The 16,340-nt window shown below is 54.2% G+C and overlaps 2 protein-coding genes across 10 annotated transcripts; one reads left to right on the forward strand and one right to left on the reverse strand.

Annotated features, from left to right (window-relative positions):
• Nucleotides 1-4,239: 4,239 nt before the first annotated feature.
• LOC124701764 (snurportin-1-like) lies at nt 4,240-14,441 on the forward strand. Of its 9 annotated transcripts, none has more exons than XR_007002215.1 (10): nt 4,240-4,583; nt 4,885-5,068; nt 5,183-5,433; nt 5,549-5,663; nt 5,845-5,937; nt 13,408-13,551; nt 13,632-13,777; nt 13,856-13,952; nt 14,033-14,122; nt 14,226-14,441. XR_007002215.1 is itself a non-coding variant. In XM_047233866.1 (8 exons), the coding sequence occupies exons 1-7, from the start codon at nt 4,243-4,245 to the stop codon at nt 13,743-13,745; spliced, it is 1,242 nt and encodes a 413-aa protein (XP_047089822.1). In that variant the 5' UTR covers nt 4,240-4,242; the 3' UTR covers nt 13,746-13,777; nt 14,226-14,441. The 9 variants fall into 9 exon arrangements, 3 of the variants coding, with proteins under 3 accessions (XP_047089822.1, XP_047089823.1, XP_047089824.1); XR_007002213.1 differs by having other exon boundaries at nt 14,053-14,122; XR_007002214.1 differs by having other exon boundaries at nt 13,632-13,746.
• On the reverse strand, nt 14,094-16,001 carry LOC124701765 (probable bifunctional methylthioribulose-1-phosphate dehydratase/enolase-phosphatase E1). Its single transcript, XM_047233869.1, has 5 exons — nt 15,787-16,001; nt 15,490-15,678; nt 14,837-15,360; nt 14,624-14,742; nt 14,094-14,343 (listed from the first exon to the last, which is right to left on the reverse strand). The coding sequence occupies exons 1-5, from the start codon at nt 15,907-15,909 to the stop codon at nt 14,246-14,248; spliced, it is 1,053 nt and encodes a 350-aa protein (XP_047089825.1). The 5' UTR covers nt 15,910-16,001; the 3' UTR covers nt 14,094-14,245.
• Between the last annotated feature and the right edge of the window lie 339 nt (nt 16,002-16,340).

Raw genomic sequence — 16,340 nt, forward strand, 5'->3', positions numbered from 1 at the left:
CCACTACAACCTCAAGTACTTGTTGGATCAGAGGCTCTTGACCGTTCCGCATCATCAGTGGATCAGTAAGCTGTTCGGCTTTGATTTCACCGTCGAGTATCGACCGGGGCGCCTCAACACCGTCGCCGACGCTCTCTCTCGCTGCGACGCTGCTGAGGAGGACGGCGCACCCGAGGGGATGGCGTTGTGGATCCGTTCGGGCCCCTCCTTCGCCCTCTTCGACACCATCCGCCAGGCTACTACGGCGGCGCCTGATGCCCAGCTTCTGAGGCAGCAGCTGGAGGCGGGCGAGCTGGAGGCGCCATGGCGCTTGGCAGAGGGGCTCCTCTTGCACGGGCGCCGGATCTTCGTGCCCGACCACGGTGATCTTCGACACCAGGTGCTCCTGCTGGACCACTCGTCTCGCCATGAGGGTGTCCAGAAGACCCTCCACCGTCTCCGCGCCGACTTCTACATCCCTGGGGATCGGGCCTTGGTCCAGGACTGGGTGCGCTCTTGCGAGATATGCTAGCGCAACAAGACGGAGACGCTCCGACCGGCGGGGATGTTGCAGCCGCTGGAGGTGCCCTCCCAGGTCTGTGCCGACATCTCCATGGACTTCATCGAGGGCCTCCCCAAGGTGGGCGGCAAGTCCGTCATCCTCACGATGGTCGACCGCTTCTCCAAGTACGCACACTTCATCGCGCTTGGCCACCAGTACACCGCCGCGCCGGTTGCTCATGCCTTCTTCGACGACATCGTCCGCCTCCACAGTTTCCCCACGTAGATCGTCATTGATCGGGATCCGGTGTTCACGGGGCACGTCTGGCGTGACCTTTTCAGGATGGCGGGCGTCAAGCTCCGGTTCAGCATGGCATTCCATCCTCAGACGGACGACCAGTCCGAGGTGGTTAACAAAGTGATCATCATGTACTTACGCTGTGTTACAGGTGATCGGCCTCGTGCATGGGTGGATTGGCTCGCTTGGGCGGAATATTGCTACAATACCTCCTACCATTCCGTCCTGCGTGCCACGCCATTTGAGGTGGTCTACGGTCGACCGCCGCCGCCCATCTTGCCGGTCGACCCGGCGACCGCTCGGACGGAGGCTGCGGGAGAGCTTCTCCGCAACTGCGATGAGATGCTTGCTGAGGTGCGGCAACGTCTCGTTCAGGCCCAGCAACTGGCCAAGTACTACTATGACGGTCATCATCGCGAGGTGGCCTATGCGGTGGGAGACTGGGTGTGGATGCGCCTTCCAGTCTGACAAATCACCGCAGATGAAGCATCGCCAAGAACCAACACCGATGAATTGGAACTCGCCAACCATCCCAGTAGCCCCGGGCGGTGCCTTCAAGAAGGGGAACGACGCCATGACGCCACCATTGCCCACACAGGGGTTAGGGTTTTCACCCAAGGCAGGGGTTGGGTGGGGAAAACGGGACCTCAACGAAGCCTCAAAGGAGGGAACCGACGCCAATGGCGTTGACAACACTGTCGCCACCGCCAGCCAGGGGTTTCCCCCGGTCCCAATCACCCCACCACCATCCACCCGGCCAAATCGCAGATCTGGTCTGGGAACGAGAGCTTGACAGGCCGGGGTCGGAGATCTCCCAGATCTGACGCCGAAGGCCGACGGAAAGGCCCGCACGCCGCGCCATCCGGTCGCTGGAACCCCGCCGCCCACACGGCCGAGGACGCAGGCCAGCACTCACGCCCACCGCTCGCCGCAAAGCCGACACCGTCGCCACCACCTAGAGTTGCCGCTCCAGCGTCCAAAAGCCCCACCTTGGGCACCACCTGCAGAACCTCCGCGCCGCCAGAGACCGCATCCAGACCTTCATCCGAGAGCCACCCGCCACCACGAAGGGAAGGGCCGGCCGCTGGGTGCCGGCCTGGGGAGAGACGCAGAGGAGGACGAAGAGGCCGCCGAGCAGCATCCTCAGACATGGCGAGCTCGATGCGGCCGCCTCCCTCCCTGCGAACGCGCTGAGATGCCAAGGGCCAAGGCCAGGAGCCTAGGCTCAAATCCCCGCCGCCCCCTTCACCGATGCCGCGGCCTTCGGCCTGCAGCGCCTCCGGGGGAGACGAGGAGGGAGTGGGAGGAGAGGGGCTGGGCGGCGGCGGGCTAGGGTTTGCCCCCTCGGTCGCCTGGAGGAGACGACCCGAGGGGAGCGAACTCAGAAGTCTGATGACCGAGAGTCCCAAATAATGATTTCAGGTGCAGAAGTGGAGTAATTAAGGAGATAAAGAAGACAACTAGAGTGGATGATGTGTATGTGTGTGGTAATGGCCATAGATTTGAAATCAGACAAATAAAAACAATTGGCATGATGTGGAAACACTTCAGCTTGCAAATGTTAAAAGACTGTGCTATGTATGGCACGTGTCCCATGCAACATAACTCACATGAGATTCTTTTGTTCTTCAAATTTTAAATTGTTTACCTCTTGAACTGTAAATTGAAATACAGATTTGTTTTCACGGTTAACTTGACACTTTTTTCAACCTAGTTGCTAGATTATAGTCACTGGTCACTTGGTTAGCTAAAGTTGGTTGCCAAGCAAAAATAAAATAATTGGCAATTTTTTTTTAGCTTCGCTCCTCACTCATGTAAGGCTTGCATATTGGTAATGTCATCTTCTAAGTGATTAGAATTGGTCAAATAACCACTCTCTAAACATGTAAAGCTATGAAAAAATGCATGTAAAAGTTATTCAGAAATTATGTACAATTTGACTGATAATAGTTAACTAATAACATGATGGGAAATGCACTTTGGCTCATAGGAGCATTTACTCTCATTGTGTGAATCCACATTTTGAAGTGTCAAAAAATTCTAAACTAAATTTTTACATGTACATCTAGACATTTTATGTTGGTACACAATTTTTTTTTAAAAAAATTATGGCTCCTATAAAAAGACAAATTTTGATGTTGTAACACATTTTTTTTTGTCTTTTTTGCACACACCACAAAAAATGTTGTTTTTCCACGAAAACTTGTGTACGAACATAGAATGTCACGATGTACACCAAAAAATTTATGTCAATTTTTTTGCCATTTTTAAAATTAATTTTTAATTATTTTATATAATGGGAGTATTTGCTCCTATGAGCCAAAACGCCACCTCCGTAACATGATACCTATATATAGTATTGTAACCTCGCAACTAAAGTTGAAAAAAGTTTCGTCAAAACACAGTAAGATGGAATTTTTTTTCGAAGCTCCCGTCGATACGAACCTAGCGGTGCTGACGTATCATCAATTGCATTAACCGCTTAGGCCTTGTTTGGAAACAGTGGATTCCAGTGTTTTGGAGTGTATAATACAGCGTGTTTTTGGTGAATACACTTCCGTCACCCAATTCCCTTTCTCCCACCCAATACTCTCACACCACAATACTCTCCACCCAATCCCATCGTTTGGCACACAGGGATTAATCTGATCGCATTTGAACACAAAATGGGAGCAAATGGCATTGTGAAGTAATAAAAATCAAAACTGTATACCATTCTGTTCAAAGGGATTAATCTGATCGCATTTGAACACCCCGGAGTGAACGTTAGCCTTCCAACATCCAGGAGGCGACGGCCAGGAAGCGGCCGCGTGGAGCGGCGCTGGCAGGCGGCGTTGGAGGCGACGGCGAGGAGGCGGCGGGATCTGGCGGCCGAGGGACTGCAGAGAGGATGGTGGAGGTGTCAGGGAGCTCCGCTGCAAGAGCCCGCGCTGCCCCCGCGAGACGGAGAGAGGTCGCTCCGCCGCCGCGAGTGTAAAAAACGCGTCGCCCACCTCGCGTCTGGAATACCCGTCGACCCGACGTGTATTTGGATTTTTTCTCGGGCTTACACGCCTCAATACCGGTCTGCCAAATGGGCTGTAGCGAGTATTTCCGAGTAACAGGCTGGGCCGGTAATATACACGCGAATACCCATAGAACCCGGGCTGCCAAACGAGGCCTTAGGAGAAAATTTATTTTAAAGATATGTTTGAAAGATTTGTTAGTCGCTCTGCATTTATATAGGAAAATCTTAACTCACACGGGTAGATAAATTTTCCGCACGAAATGATCCTTTAATTGAATAACGGAACACTAAATACATCTTAGTGGAACGAATTTTATAGCGCTACTAGTAGAAAAGCCAGTTTATTTTTAAAAATTATTTCTTTTAAACACCTTCCATTATATCCAGCCTGAGAGGGGCCCGAGCGCCAGTCCAGCCCAAATCAAAACCACCCTCGTCTACTCTACCTCCGTCAGCCATGGCGCCGCCGCAGCACGACCCCCGCCGGCCCTACAAGCGCGCCGCCATCTCCGACCAGCAGCGCCGCCGCGACTCCGCGCTCCGGACTCAGTCCGCCCGGCGCGCCGACGCCCAGGCGCGGGCACGCAGCCTCGCCAACTCCCTCCTGTCCACCCCGTCGTCCTCCTCCGACGACCAACCGCCTACCTCCCCCGACGCCCGCGGAGACGAGCCCGCCGTCGCCGAAGTCGCCGCGGCCGCAGCCAAGCTCCGCGGCCCCGACCAGCGCCGCCGGTTCGCCCGCCAGATCATGCTCCCGGAGTGGATGGTCGACGCCCCTCCCCACCTCGCCCGCGACTGGTAATCCGTCGTCCCCCGTCATCTCGATTCATGTTCGATTCGTCTTTAGTCTCTTCGAAAGATGACTCTTCCATTACGGAGTATGTTCTATTTGGCATGCCCTTGTCAGTTCATCCTCATCCTAGCAGCAAACTTTGCGTGTCTTCTAGCTTGCAAATTACAACCGGGTGCAACTTACCTAAGCCTACCATTGTGAAATAGCGCTAGCATAGCATTGTACTCCCAAGTCAAGTTAGAAGTTACTGTACAAACCAAGAAGGATTGACATTTTGCGCCAACAATTTAATTTTTCTGTATTCAGGCATGTCTGTGCCAGGCCTGCCGGCAAGCGATGCCTGGTCATGTCGTCCAACGGCATCACCATCAGCAGGCTCCGTAACGGGACCATTCTCCACCGGTTTCCTTCTGCCCTGCCCAACGGATCAAAGAGGGGAATCTCTGGCCCAGCAAGCTCCTACTCTATCCTTGACTGCATATTCCACGAGGTAGCCAAGCAAATGATTGTTTTAGGGCACTGGCTGCCTGATCCTTTACTCTCTTTCTTAATGACTGTTTCTAATCTTTGTGTTGTCTTGCCGGTTTATGTTCTTGTGCTGCAGCCTGATGAGACATACTATATTGTCGATATGATATGTTGGCGAGGTTATTCGTTGTATGACTGCACTGCCGAGTTCAGGTTTTTCTGGGTGAACTCGAAGCTCACGGAGACCTCAGCTGGCGACCCTCCATCGACCTACCATCGGTATAGATTCAGCTCTGTCTCCATGTATGAGTCCACCCTTGAGGGTCTTCAAGCGGCATATTCGCTAAGCACACCTTATGTCAAGGATGGTTTGCTGTTTTACAACAAGTAAGAACTTCTGTCTCCAGACCTTTATTCATATGTTCTTGATACACATATTCTCATGTTTGCAAACTCCTTTTACATTTCACGGCACTTAGGGGATTTTTTTTGCTCTTATCAGGCATGCACATTATCAATCTGGAATCACACCCCTTACGCTGGTATGGAAAGATGAGACTTGCAGCCAATATGTTCTTGATACGGATAGTGAAGGACAAGTTCCAACCGAGCAGCATGTAGGTTCCTTTCTCTGTTATGATTACTCGTACTATAGTTCTTTTTTTTTGCGAATATACCCGTACTATAGTTGATTAGATAACTCGTAGAAAGATGAAAAATATTTTCAACTCTAGCGCTTGCTACCGCTTCACTTCATTTCTTAATAATATAATTTTGTTGGGCTTGTTTCGTTATCAGGTTGTGTTGGAGCTGCAAGAGGATGGGAAGCTAATTACGTCTGATGACCCTCCAATTGTGTTTGGTAGCTTGAACAGCGAATTTGTACAGAAGGTACTGTTTGGACATGAAGCTTATATAAATAATTATGATGCATGATCCGTGTCTCAGTGGTTTCCCTCCCTGTTAGTTGCTACGGTGTAAATAAACTTCAATTCTGCGACCTATCATATGGTGCTCAAACCATCATCTTGATGATTAATTTTTTTTGACAGAAAAACAGTAGGGAAAACTCCCTACTGCATCATTTTTTCATTTTATAAACAGAATATTTGCATCAACAGGAGTAGTTCAAAAATAATTTACAAAATGTCTACGCACTGCTGCATTCCCTCTTTCAAACTTGGTTTGGCCCTATGAATTATAAGACTGAGATCTTCCTTGAAGAATCTGAAGCACCCCATAATTGCAACGTCTTGTCCATCAAATATGTGGCGATTCCTGTGATTCCAAATGGCCCAACAGCCAGCAACAAGAATTTCCTTGAAACTCTTTAAATTATATCTCCGTCTGCTATCCATTAACATATCCATCAGTAGCATATGAGTGTTCCATTCAAGGTGTAGCTTCCACTAGAAGCATTTGCTAAAATCACATCTGAAAAATAAGTGCATGCAAATTTCTCTGGAGTTATCTTGGCAGAGAGAAAAGTTGACATTGACAACATGCAAATTCTTTCTCTCCAATAAATCTTTGTTATTCAGTCAGTCCTGAATTAATAACCAAAAGAAGAACGTATGCTTAGGCTGGACACAGGATTTCTATATCTAGTTGAAAGGCTTAGGAGCTTGATCAGATGGTGACATAGCTGTCTAAACCTTTTTGCTAGAGAATGTAGCATTGTTCTGTATCATCCATTTATCCATCCCTTCCATGCAAATAAGAGGGTTAATAATGTCAAGCATATTATCAGACTGATGAGATGCAGGCATCGACAGTGGTAGGTGGAAGTGATCATAGAAATCATCACTAGCAATGTTGCAGATCTCTTTAATAGTGATATCCTGATTCCTTGAGAATGAGAATAACTGAGGGATTTTTTCTTTCACTTCCATCTCCATTCATTTATCTTTCCACATTCTAATAGTACTGCCATCACCAGGGGTGTATTTAGACAGATTTGAAAAAAAATCCCACAGAGCAATCTTTCCACCAAAAGGAGCCGACAGGAGCAGTGTTCTGTGGTGTGAGGTTAGGCTTGTAGTGAGCATTCCAGATTAATTGAACCCATGGAATATCCATTCAATTCATAAATTTATATAGATTTTTCATGAGTAAAGCAGAACTCTGAGTCATCAAGTCCAATATTCCCTAGACCTCCGGCAGACTTGGGCTTGCAAACATTCTCCCACTTAACCAAGCACTTGCCTCTTTTTTCAATATCTTTTCCAGCCCATAGAAATCCTCTAGCTGATCCTTCAACATGATCAATTATAGAGAAAGGAACTTTCAAGGTGCACATGGCAAAATTTAACATGAACATGAAAATTGACTTAACCACTACTAGTCTTCCATCATATGACAAAATAGAGGCAATGCCAGATAGCCTCCTGTCAATTCTCTCAGTGATATTAATGAAATGTTCGATCCTTGGCTTAGTGGTACCCATGGGCAAGCCCTAGTATGTAAAAGGAAGGCTTTCTGCTTTACAACAATAGGCCTCTGCCAGGCTCACACATCTTTTAGCTGAGATATTTATAGGGATCATTGATGTCTTGGTATAATTAACTTTCATCCCAGTAGATGTAGAGAATTTGTGCAACAATTCTTTTAAACTACAGAACTGAGTTTCATCAGCTGGCAATATTATCAATGTGTCATCCGCATATTGGAAAATGGGATATTCCAGGCCATACAAATTATTCAATGCAGATTTAAAATACCTCTTTGCCAAGCATCTTAATGATTCATTATGACCATAATAGATAATTCGTGTACATGCTCGTGACATGATGCTATCTCTGCGGCGATGCACTTAGTATATGCAAACATATTTTTTAGATGCTGCTGGTAGGAGCTAGGGTTCTACCGGGTCTAGGGCGGAGGTTGTAAGGGTGGAAGTGAGGGCGGAGAGGCTGGAGAGCTCGGCGCCGGCGGCTGGGCGCCGTCGCGGAGGAAGGAGGCGGCGGCTAGGGCTGGTGCGGCGGGCGCGTAGGGTCTCCCGTCTCCCTTCGAGAGACGAGACGAGTAATGATACCGAATATTGTCCGATTAATCTCGAAGGGATACAAGTGTTTATATAGGAGGACGGCCTCCTCTAAACCCTAATTTACTTGGGCTAAGCCCCTAATTTACTTGGGCTAAGCCCATAACTAGCCACTAGTGGGCTTCTTGCGTGTATAGGTCAAACCGACCATAACATCTCTCCCCGCCTTCTCAAACAGCTCGTCCTCGAGCTGAACTTCCGAAACCGCCGGCGGAGATCTTCAAGCTTCTCCCAAGTCGCCTCGTCCTCCGGCGGTGCCTCGTCCAATGCACCAAGACGTGCCAAACACCACGGCGCTCGCCGGGCCTTCAACACGCGAGCCACACTCGCCGGGGCAGGCTCGAGACGCCCATCCGAAGTAGGTGGAAGAGCCGGTGGTGCGGAGGAGGGTCGCCCGGTAGGCCTTCGGGAGACCGACGTTGAAGACGTCGTGGAGGCGCGAGCCCGCGAGCAACTCAAGGCGGTAGGCGAGCTTGCCGATGCGCTCCAGACACACGGAAAGGACCGGCGTAACGAGGGCCCAACTTGCGCCGGGAGCGCGGGTCCAAGGACCGGGTCGTCCGGTGAAGAAGGCGGAGCCGGACCCGCTCGTCCACCGCGAATTCCGCCTCGCGATGATGTGCATCATAGTACCTCCTCGCCGACCGCCGAGCCCGAAGAAGTCGGCCGGCGCGCCTCGGCCCGAGGATCTCGTCGCGGGTACGCGAGCGGGTCATCCGCCGTCTCGGCACGGGCTGTGCCGCGACGCATAGGGAAGCATCGCCGGTGGTGGCCTCCCGTAGACCACCTCAAAGGGAGTAGTGTGCAGCGCGGAGTGGTAGGACGTGTTGTAGCAAGTACTCGGCCCACGCTAGCCGCTCCACCCAAGCTCGTGGACGATCCCCGGTGATGCGAGCGCGAGTACATGGCGATGATCTTGTTGACGACCTCGGACCGGCCATCCGTCCGAGGATGAAACGCCGTGCTCATGCGGAGCTTCACGCCCGCCAACCCAAAGAGGTCCCTCCAGACGTGACCCGTGAACACCGGATCACGATCACTGACGATGGAGGACGGAAACCCGTGGAGGCGAACGATGCCGTCGAAGAAGGCGCGTGCCACGGACGCCGCCGTATAGGGATGGCCGAGGGCGATGAAGTGCGCGTACTTGGAGAAACGGTCGACCACCGTGAGGATGACGGACTTGCCGCCAACCTTCGGCAGCCCCTCGATGAAGTCCATGGAGATGTCCGCCCACACTGGGACGGCACGTCCGGCGGTTGCGCAGAAGCCCGCCGGACGGAGCGTCTCCGTCTTGTTCCGCCGGCACGTGACACACGCTCGCACCCGACCTCGCACCAGGACGCCATCCCCTGGAATGTAAAAATCAGCGCGGAGACGGTGCGGGGTCTTTTGGACGCCCTCGTGACTCGCGAGAATGCGCCAAGGACAAGGCCTGGTGGCGCAGGTCGCCATGATCCGACACGAAGATGCGCCGCCCATGGAGGAGTAGTCCCTCGTCCAAGCGCCATGGCGCGGCCAGCTCGCCGCTCGGCCGGCGCCGGCGCAGCTGCTGTGCATCCGCGGCCTCGGCAGTAGCGCGGCGAACCTCGTCGATGAAGGCGAAAGATGGCCCGGAGTGGATGCAGAGGGCCGCACCGACCGTGGGTGCGTCCGCGGCGTCGTCGATGTCGCGGCGGGACAGGGCGTCGGCGACTGTGTTGAGGCGGCCGGGTCGGTACTCGACGGTGAAGTCGAAGCCGAAGAGCTTGCTGATCCACTGATGCTCGCGGCACCGTGGAGAGGCGCCGATCCGAGCAAGAACTTCGAGGCTGTAATGGTCCGTGCGCACACGAACGTCCGGCCCCAAAGATACGCCCACCGGTGGCGCACCGCCCGGACCAGCCCGATCGGCTCGCGCTCATATGCGGCGAGCTTGTGGTGGCGTGCGGCGAAGGGGCGGCCGAAGAAAGCGAGTGGCCCTCGCCCCGGTGAAGGACGGCGCCGAAGCCGATGCCGGAGGCGTCGCAGCCCACCACGAACGGCTCGTCGAAGTCCGGCATCCGAAGAACGGGGCCCGTCGTGAGTGCCCGCCGCAGGCGGCGAAGGCCGTGGCGGCCTCCTCGTCCCAGGAGAAGGCGTCGCGGCGAAGCAGGCGCGTGAGAGGCGCGGCGATGAGGCCGAAGTCCTGGATGTACCGCCGGTAGTATCCCGCGAGGCCCAAAAATCCGCGAAGAGCGCGCGGCGACTGGGGCGTCGGCCAGGCGGCGACTGCGGCGACCTTGTCCGCGTCCATCGCGACCCCGTCGGCGGAGATGACGTGGCCCAAGTACGCGACGGAGGTCGTGCCAAACGAACACTTCGAGCGCTTGAGATGAAGACGATGCGCTCGAAGCTCGTTGAAGATGATGGCCACGTGCTGCGAGTGCTCCGCCCGGGATGCGCCGTAGATCAAAATATCATCAAAGAAAACAAGCACAAAGCGTCGTAAGTAGGGGCTGAGCACGTCGTTCATCAGGGCCTGGAAGGTTGCCGGCGCGTTGGAGAGGCCGAACGACATCACCAAGAACTCGTAGTGGCCGTGGTGAGTGCGGAACGCCGTCTTGGCGATGTCGTTCGGGTGCATGCGCACCTGATGATAGCCCGAGCGCAAGTCGAGCTTGGTGAAGAAGCGCGCGCCATGCAGCTCGTCCGAGAGCTCATCCACGACGGGGATGGGGAACTTGTCCTTGGACGTGACGGTGTTGAGGGCGCGAAAGTCGATGCGAAGCGCCACGTGCCGTCGGCCTTGCGCACAAGGAGCACGGGGGCGCAGAACGGCGACGTCGAAATCCGGATGATGCCCTCGTGCTAGCATGACCGCCACTCGGCGCTCGAGCTCGTCCTTCCGCAGCCGGGGGTACCGTGCACGGCCGCACGCGCGACGGCGCCGTGTTAGGCAGCAGGTGTATGCGGTGGTCACGGGGCCGCGAGGGAGGGAGGCCTCGCGGCTCGTCGAAGAGGTCGCCGTGCTCGCTGCGCAAGTCGGCCGAGAGCGGGTGTGCCTCGTCAAGCGCGGCGGCCATCGAGGTGGAGCCGCGGGGATGCGCCGGTGCTGCCCAAGCCCGTCCGAGTGAACACGGCGGCCGCCCTCGCGCCGGAAGATGAGGGACGAGCACGTCGAGGTCCCAAAGGATGAGGCCTAAGGTGCTCGGGAAGTCGAGGCCGAGGATGAAGTCGTAGCAGCCCAAGTCGATGCCGACGCGAGTCGATGGAGAATGGCTCGTCGCCGACGAGCACGGGAACCTGTCGCGCCACGCCCGGCACGTAAGACGGTCCCCGTTGGCGACGGTGACGCCGTACTTCTCCGATCCCGCCGGGCCGGAGAGCGAGCGCGGCGCATGGCGGTGTTGGATAGGAAGTTGTGCGTCGAGCCCGTGTCCACCGGCGCGGTGAGACGCTCCCCATTGATCGTCACCGGGAGCGAGCATCGTCTTTGCCGTCTTGATGCCCGCCATAGCATGAAGAGAGACGACGAAGGCGGACGCGTCGACCGGCGCGTAGGTCGTGACACCGGCCTCAGTGACGGTGGCGGCCGCGAGCTCGGCGGTGAGGGCCTCTATGTCGGCGTCGTCGACGGTCTCCAGGTAGAAGAGGCGGCGCACGTGTGGCTCGGCGCGTACTTCTCGTCGCAGTTGAAGCACAGCCCCTAGCGGCGCCGCTCGAGCTGCTCCGCAGCCGTCAGCCGTTTGAAGGGGCGAGTCGGCGCAGGAGGGCCCGCGGGCGCGGCGGCCGGCGCGGGGCGCGTCGGGGCGGTGGGCGTCGGGGCGGGTCGAAGCGCGGGACGAGCGCTGCCACGTTGCGCGTAGACCTGCTGCATGGCGATGGCCCGCTGCTCGTAGGCTCGTGCGTAGTACATGGCCGTCTCGCAGTCCGCGAGGCTCGCGCATCTCGACGTCGACGCGGATGTAGTCGGGGAGGCCGCCGACGAAGAGATCGGCGCGCTGCCGCGCCGAGACGCCCGGGCATGGCACGCGAGCGCTCGAAAGCGGTCGGCGAAGTCCTCGGACCGTGGTGGTGAAGGCGAGGCGTCCCGGCTCGGCGAGGCGGCTTCCGCGTAGGGTCGGCCCAAACCGCCGAAGGCACGGGTCGCGGAAGCGCTCCCGGGACGGCATCCCGCCCTCGTCCCGCTCGAGGGCGTAGTACCAAGTCCGCGCGGCGCCCGTAGGTGATAGGAGGCGATCCACGTGCGGTCGGTGCCGAGCGTCCGCTGCCCCCGAAAGAACCGCTCACACCTGGTTCAGCCGGTTCGAGGGATCGGTGGCGCCGTCGTAGGTGGAGAACTCTAGCTTGGTGAAGCGGGGCGGCTGCTGTGCCAGAGGCGGGACCTCGGGGGCGCCCTCCTGGCGGCCCGGGTTGAAGGACGTGCTCGCGGCGAAGGGGGCCGCAAACCCGCCAGGACCGCCAAGGGTGTGGGCGGGCTGTTGGACCGTCGTCCGTGCCGCAGTTTGAGTGTAGACGGGCGACGCGTCGATCCATGTGGGAATTGGCGAAGGCGATGGCGGCCACCACGCCGGGCACCCGTTGCTGGCGGCAGAGGCGGGCGGTGGGGCCGGCGGCGGAACGGCGGGCGGTGGGGCCGGCCTTGATCTCCGCGAGCTCGAAACGGATGGCGCGGAGACTGTCGGCGAGGTCCGCCAAAGTAGCGGGCAGGAGGTCGAGGCCCGTGGGGGCGGCGGCGGCCTGGTCTCCGTTGGCGGCGGCGGTGGCTCCCTGGAGCGCGTGGGCGCCGGTCATGGCGGCGGTGGCGGTGGTGGTGTTGGTGGCGGCGGGGGGCCGTTGGAGCCCATGAGACCTAGGCAATCTGATACCAAAGTGGTAGGAGCTAGGGTTCTACCGGGTCTAGGGCGGAGGTTGTAAGGGTGGAAGTGAGGGCGGAGAGGCTGGAGAGCTCGGCGCCGGCGGGCGCGGGCGCCGTCGCGGAGGAAGGAGGCGGCGGCTAGGGCTGGTGCGGCGGGGCGCAGGGGTCTCCGTCTCCCTTCGGGAGACGAGACAAGTAATGATACTGAATATTGTCTGATTAATCTCGAAGGGATACAAGTGTTTATATAGGAGGACGGCCTCCTCTAAACCCTAATTTACTTGGGCTAAGCCCCTAATTTACTTGGGCTAAGCCCATAACTAGCCACTAGTGGGCTTCTTGCGTGTATAGGTCAAACCGACCATAACAGCTGCATGCTCTTTGTTGATTTTGCGTGCCTTCCTATACAGTGACCACCTGTCTATTTTCCTTACCTGAATATGTTTTAATCATAAACCACATACGCTTATATGATTATGCTTTTTTTTTTTGTGTGCAGTCAAACCTGCGGCCAGGGAACCTTCTCCGCTTCAGTGTAAGAGATGAAAGCGTGAAACTTGTGGATGGAAAGATGGAGATTGGTGAGCTGCAGTTTGTTGGGAAGCTGAACCGCTCTCGTAATTTTGCTGACAGCCACTCCAAAGTAAGTGTTGACATGACCAAGCACTGATTTAAACTCTCATTTTCATCACGTGTACCTAAGCTCTTATTTCGTGTGTTCAGGTTCTATTCCAATATGCTGCCAGGCATGCTTCTCTTAGAATTGAGGATCTGATAGCCTCTGTTCAGTCAAACAGTATGGAGGTTGAATCTACAGATATTGAAATGCAAGACTGAGGTGCCAATTTCTGTCATGTTTTTTGCACATGGTAAATTCTTGTGTTGATTGGGTTCCCTTTTCTGCCATTTCTCTGTGTTATTCATTTTCCGTCCTTCTGTAATGGCAGTCATTGAAGCTGGTTTTGGCATTTGACTGGATACCATGTCGGGATGAAATCGTTGCAAATGAGACAAAGGCCTGTCTCTCATTTGTGCGTTGTTGAGGTAGTCACTTGTCGTAGAATTAATTATCAATAAAATATGTTCATTTTTGGAGGAACTTTAGTAAGAGGGCTTTGATAAAGTATCACCCTTATGCTTTTAGGAACCACCCTGATCATACCAAGCTGTCATCACACGAAGTCCTTAAAACATTGTACCAACTCTTGTGCCTTGTAAGTTGTAATTCGATCGGTTGTTAACTGTTGCAGGATACAAGATAGATTCCGATTAAATCAGATGCCCTGTAGATAACACACAGCTTTTGTCCATATACAGGGGTAAGCCAGTTGAGGCATTCAGACAGAGATCTGTGCAAACGACGTGATGGTCTGGAAGCCATGGTCATCGGGGAGCGGCGCGTTTCCAGGCCTGATAGATATGAGCACCTCAAAACCTGTGAAATCGAAATGTATGATGAGTCTTTGAAAAGGCAAACTTTGTCATGTACATTCCATTACATGTATATGCAACCCATTCGTGAAGTGTTGTGTATCCTTGTGAGTTTGAAATGTATGCAACTGCTTTCCAATAGCTGAAATATGCTTGAAATGAGATGCCTTTCTTTCGATTTGTGTTAATAGTCTTAAGCATCAGTTAGTTCAGTAGGTGCAACATTGATGTTGCTGTGAAGAAATTGTGAGTGAAAAAAGGGGAAAGGAGATGTGATTGCAGACCTGCATCCCTTGCGGCTGTGGCTTCCTGGTAGACATCGGTCAGGAAGAGTATCTGAGACGGGCTGTCCACTCCCAGCGTCTGCCAGATCTCATAGTAACTCCGGGGCTCCCTCTTCCCCCTGCAAACCTCCATACCGATCAAGCTCAACAATGGAGATGAAATAGTATATGGTCTTTACGAGGAATGCAAGATTTGATATGCTACGCGAGTACCCGACGCTGGTGTCGAAGAAGGCAGATAGGTATCTCCTGAGGTCGCCGTGGGCTTCAGTGTTGCCGAATATCAGCCGCTGCGCCTCCCTGCTGCCGCTGGAGTAGATGTAGCTCCTGACGGCGCCGGTGCCATGCCACCGCGCGAGAGCCTCGGCGACGTCGTCATAGACGACGCCCTGGATCTCGCCGCCGTCGAAGCCGAGTCGCCATATCCGGCCCTGGAGCTGCTTGAGTGCCGGGAGCTTGCGGTCCGCGTCGATCATGGCCTCCACGTTGGCCACTAGGGCATCGATGACCTCTTCCTTGGGTGCTGATGGCGGTGGAACTAGCACGGCGCTTGGAACTCCATCGGCTAAGTCCTTGTCGATCTGGGCGCGGAGGAAGGCAATGTCGTCCATGGTCTGGCGGGTGCGGTAAGTGTCAACAAGGTAGGCACGGACATTGGAGCGGGCGTAGGGGAAGAGGACGTCGGCGACGAAGGGGATGGGGGTGGTGGTGCCCTCGATGTCCAGCACCACACACCTCTGCATGAGTTGCAACGAGCAGTAATGTTAGTAGAGCAGAGGAGCATGCATTTACATCTTAATTCCTTCCATTTTCATGGTAAAAGATGATCCATGAAGGGGAGTGGTAGGTCCGTAGGTGGCACGCACTATGTCTCTCGCTGTTAAGCAGTAGTCGTCAGCTTCAGGAAGGTTGGTTGCAATGCCGTCGCTGCCATTGCCGGCTCGCGCAGCTCCCATGCTTCCATGATGCTGATGCTGCTGCTGCCCATGGCGATGACCAACAGGAGGACTAGTCGACGATGGTTGAAGTCTCAGTTCCAACCTCCTTTGCCTTCCCTAAGAGCAAGCACCGCCACAAATTATTGCATCTTTAGATAGATTCAGTTGGAGTAGGAAGAGAGGACGAAAATTCCTAAAAGGATAAGAAAAATAATCATTACCTACCCTGGAGCTGGAGGAGAGACTAGTGCTGTTCCTACTGCGTGGAATACCATCTGCATCTGGGAAGAAGCTGAAGCAGCCGGAGCGGGAGATTGAGGTGGAGGCGACGAGGGGAAGAAGAAACATCTCTCTGATGCTGCTGCTGCTAGGTCAGTACTAGACTAGTGGATGGATGGCACTGCTAGCTGCGTCACATGTCATCTGGAATCCTGGATGGGACCGTGTGGAAGCTTATTAGCTGAAGCCTAATTTTTTTTTCCTGGTCAATATTTTCTCATTTTCTTGTATTCTAGCCATGAGTAGTTGGCTTCCTGTCCTGACCATGCCTGGTTGCGAATTTGACATTTTACAAGCAGGTAGCTAGCTTGCTAGTCTTCATCTAGTAGTCCTACTATCATTTTATTTTAGACAAAAAAGCTTACCGACATGAAATAAGTGGTATTTGATTTGTGAGATAGCTGCAAAATAAATAAGTAAATAACAACAAAAATAAACATGGTTCAAAGATGGCCCAATCCTCTAGAGAACAAGCCAACCATTGTACTTTATTGAGACAA

This window comes from Lolium rigidum, chromosome 3 (assembly GCF_022539505.1).
Source record: "Lolium rigidum isolate FL_2022 chromosome 3, APGP_CSIRO_Lrig_0.1, whole genome shotgun sequence".
Taxonomy (NCBI): domain Eukaryota; kingdom Viridiplantae; phylum Streptophyta; class Magnoliopsida; order Poales; family Poaceae; genus Lolium; species Lolium rigidum.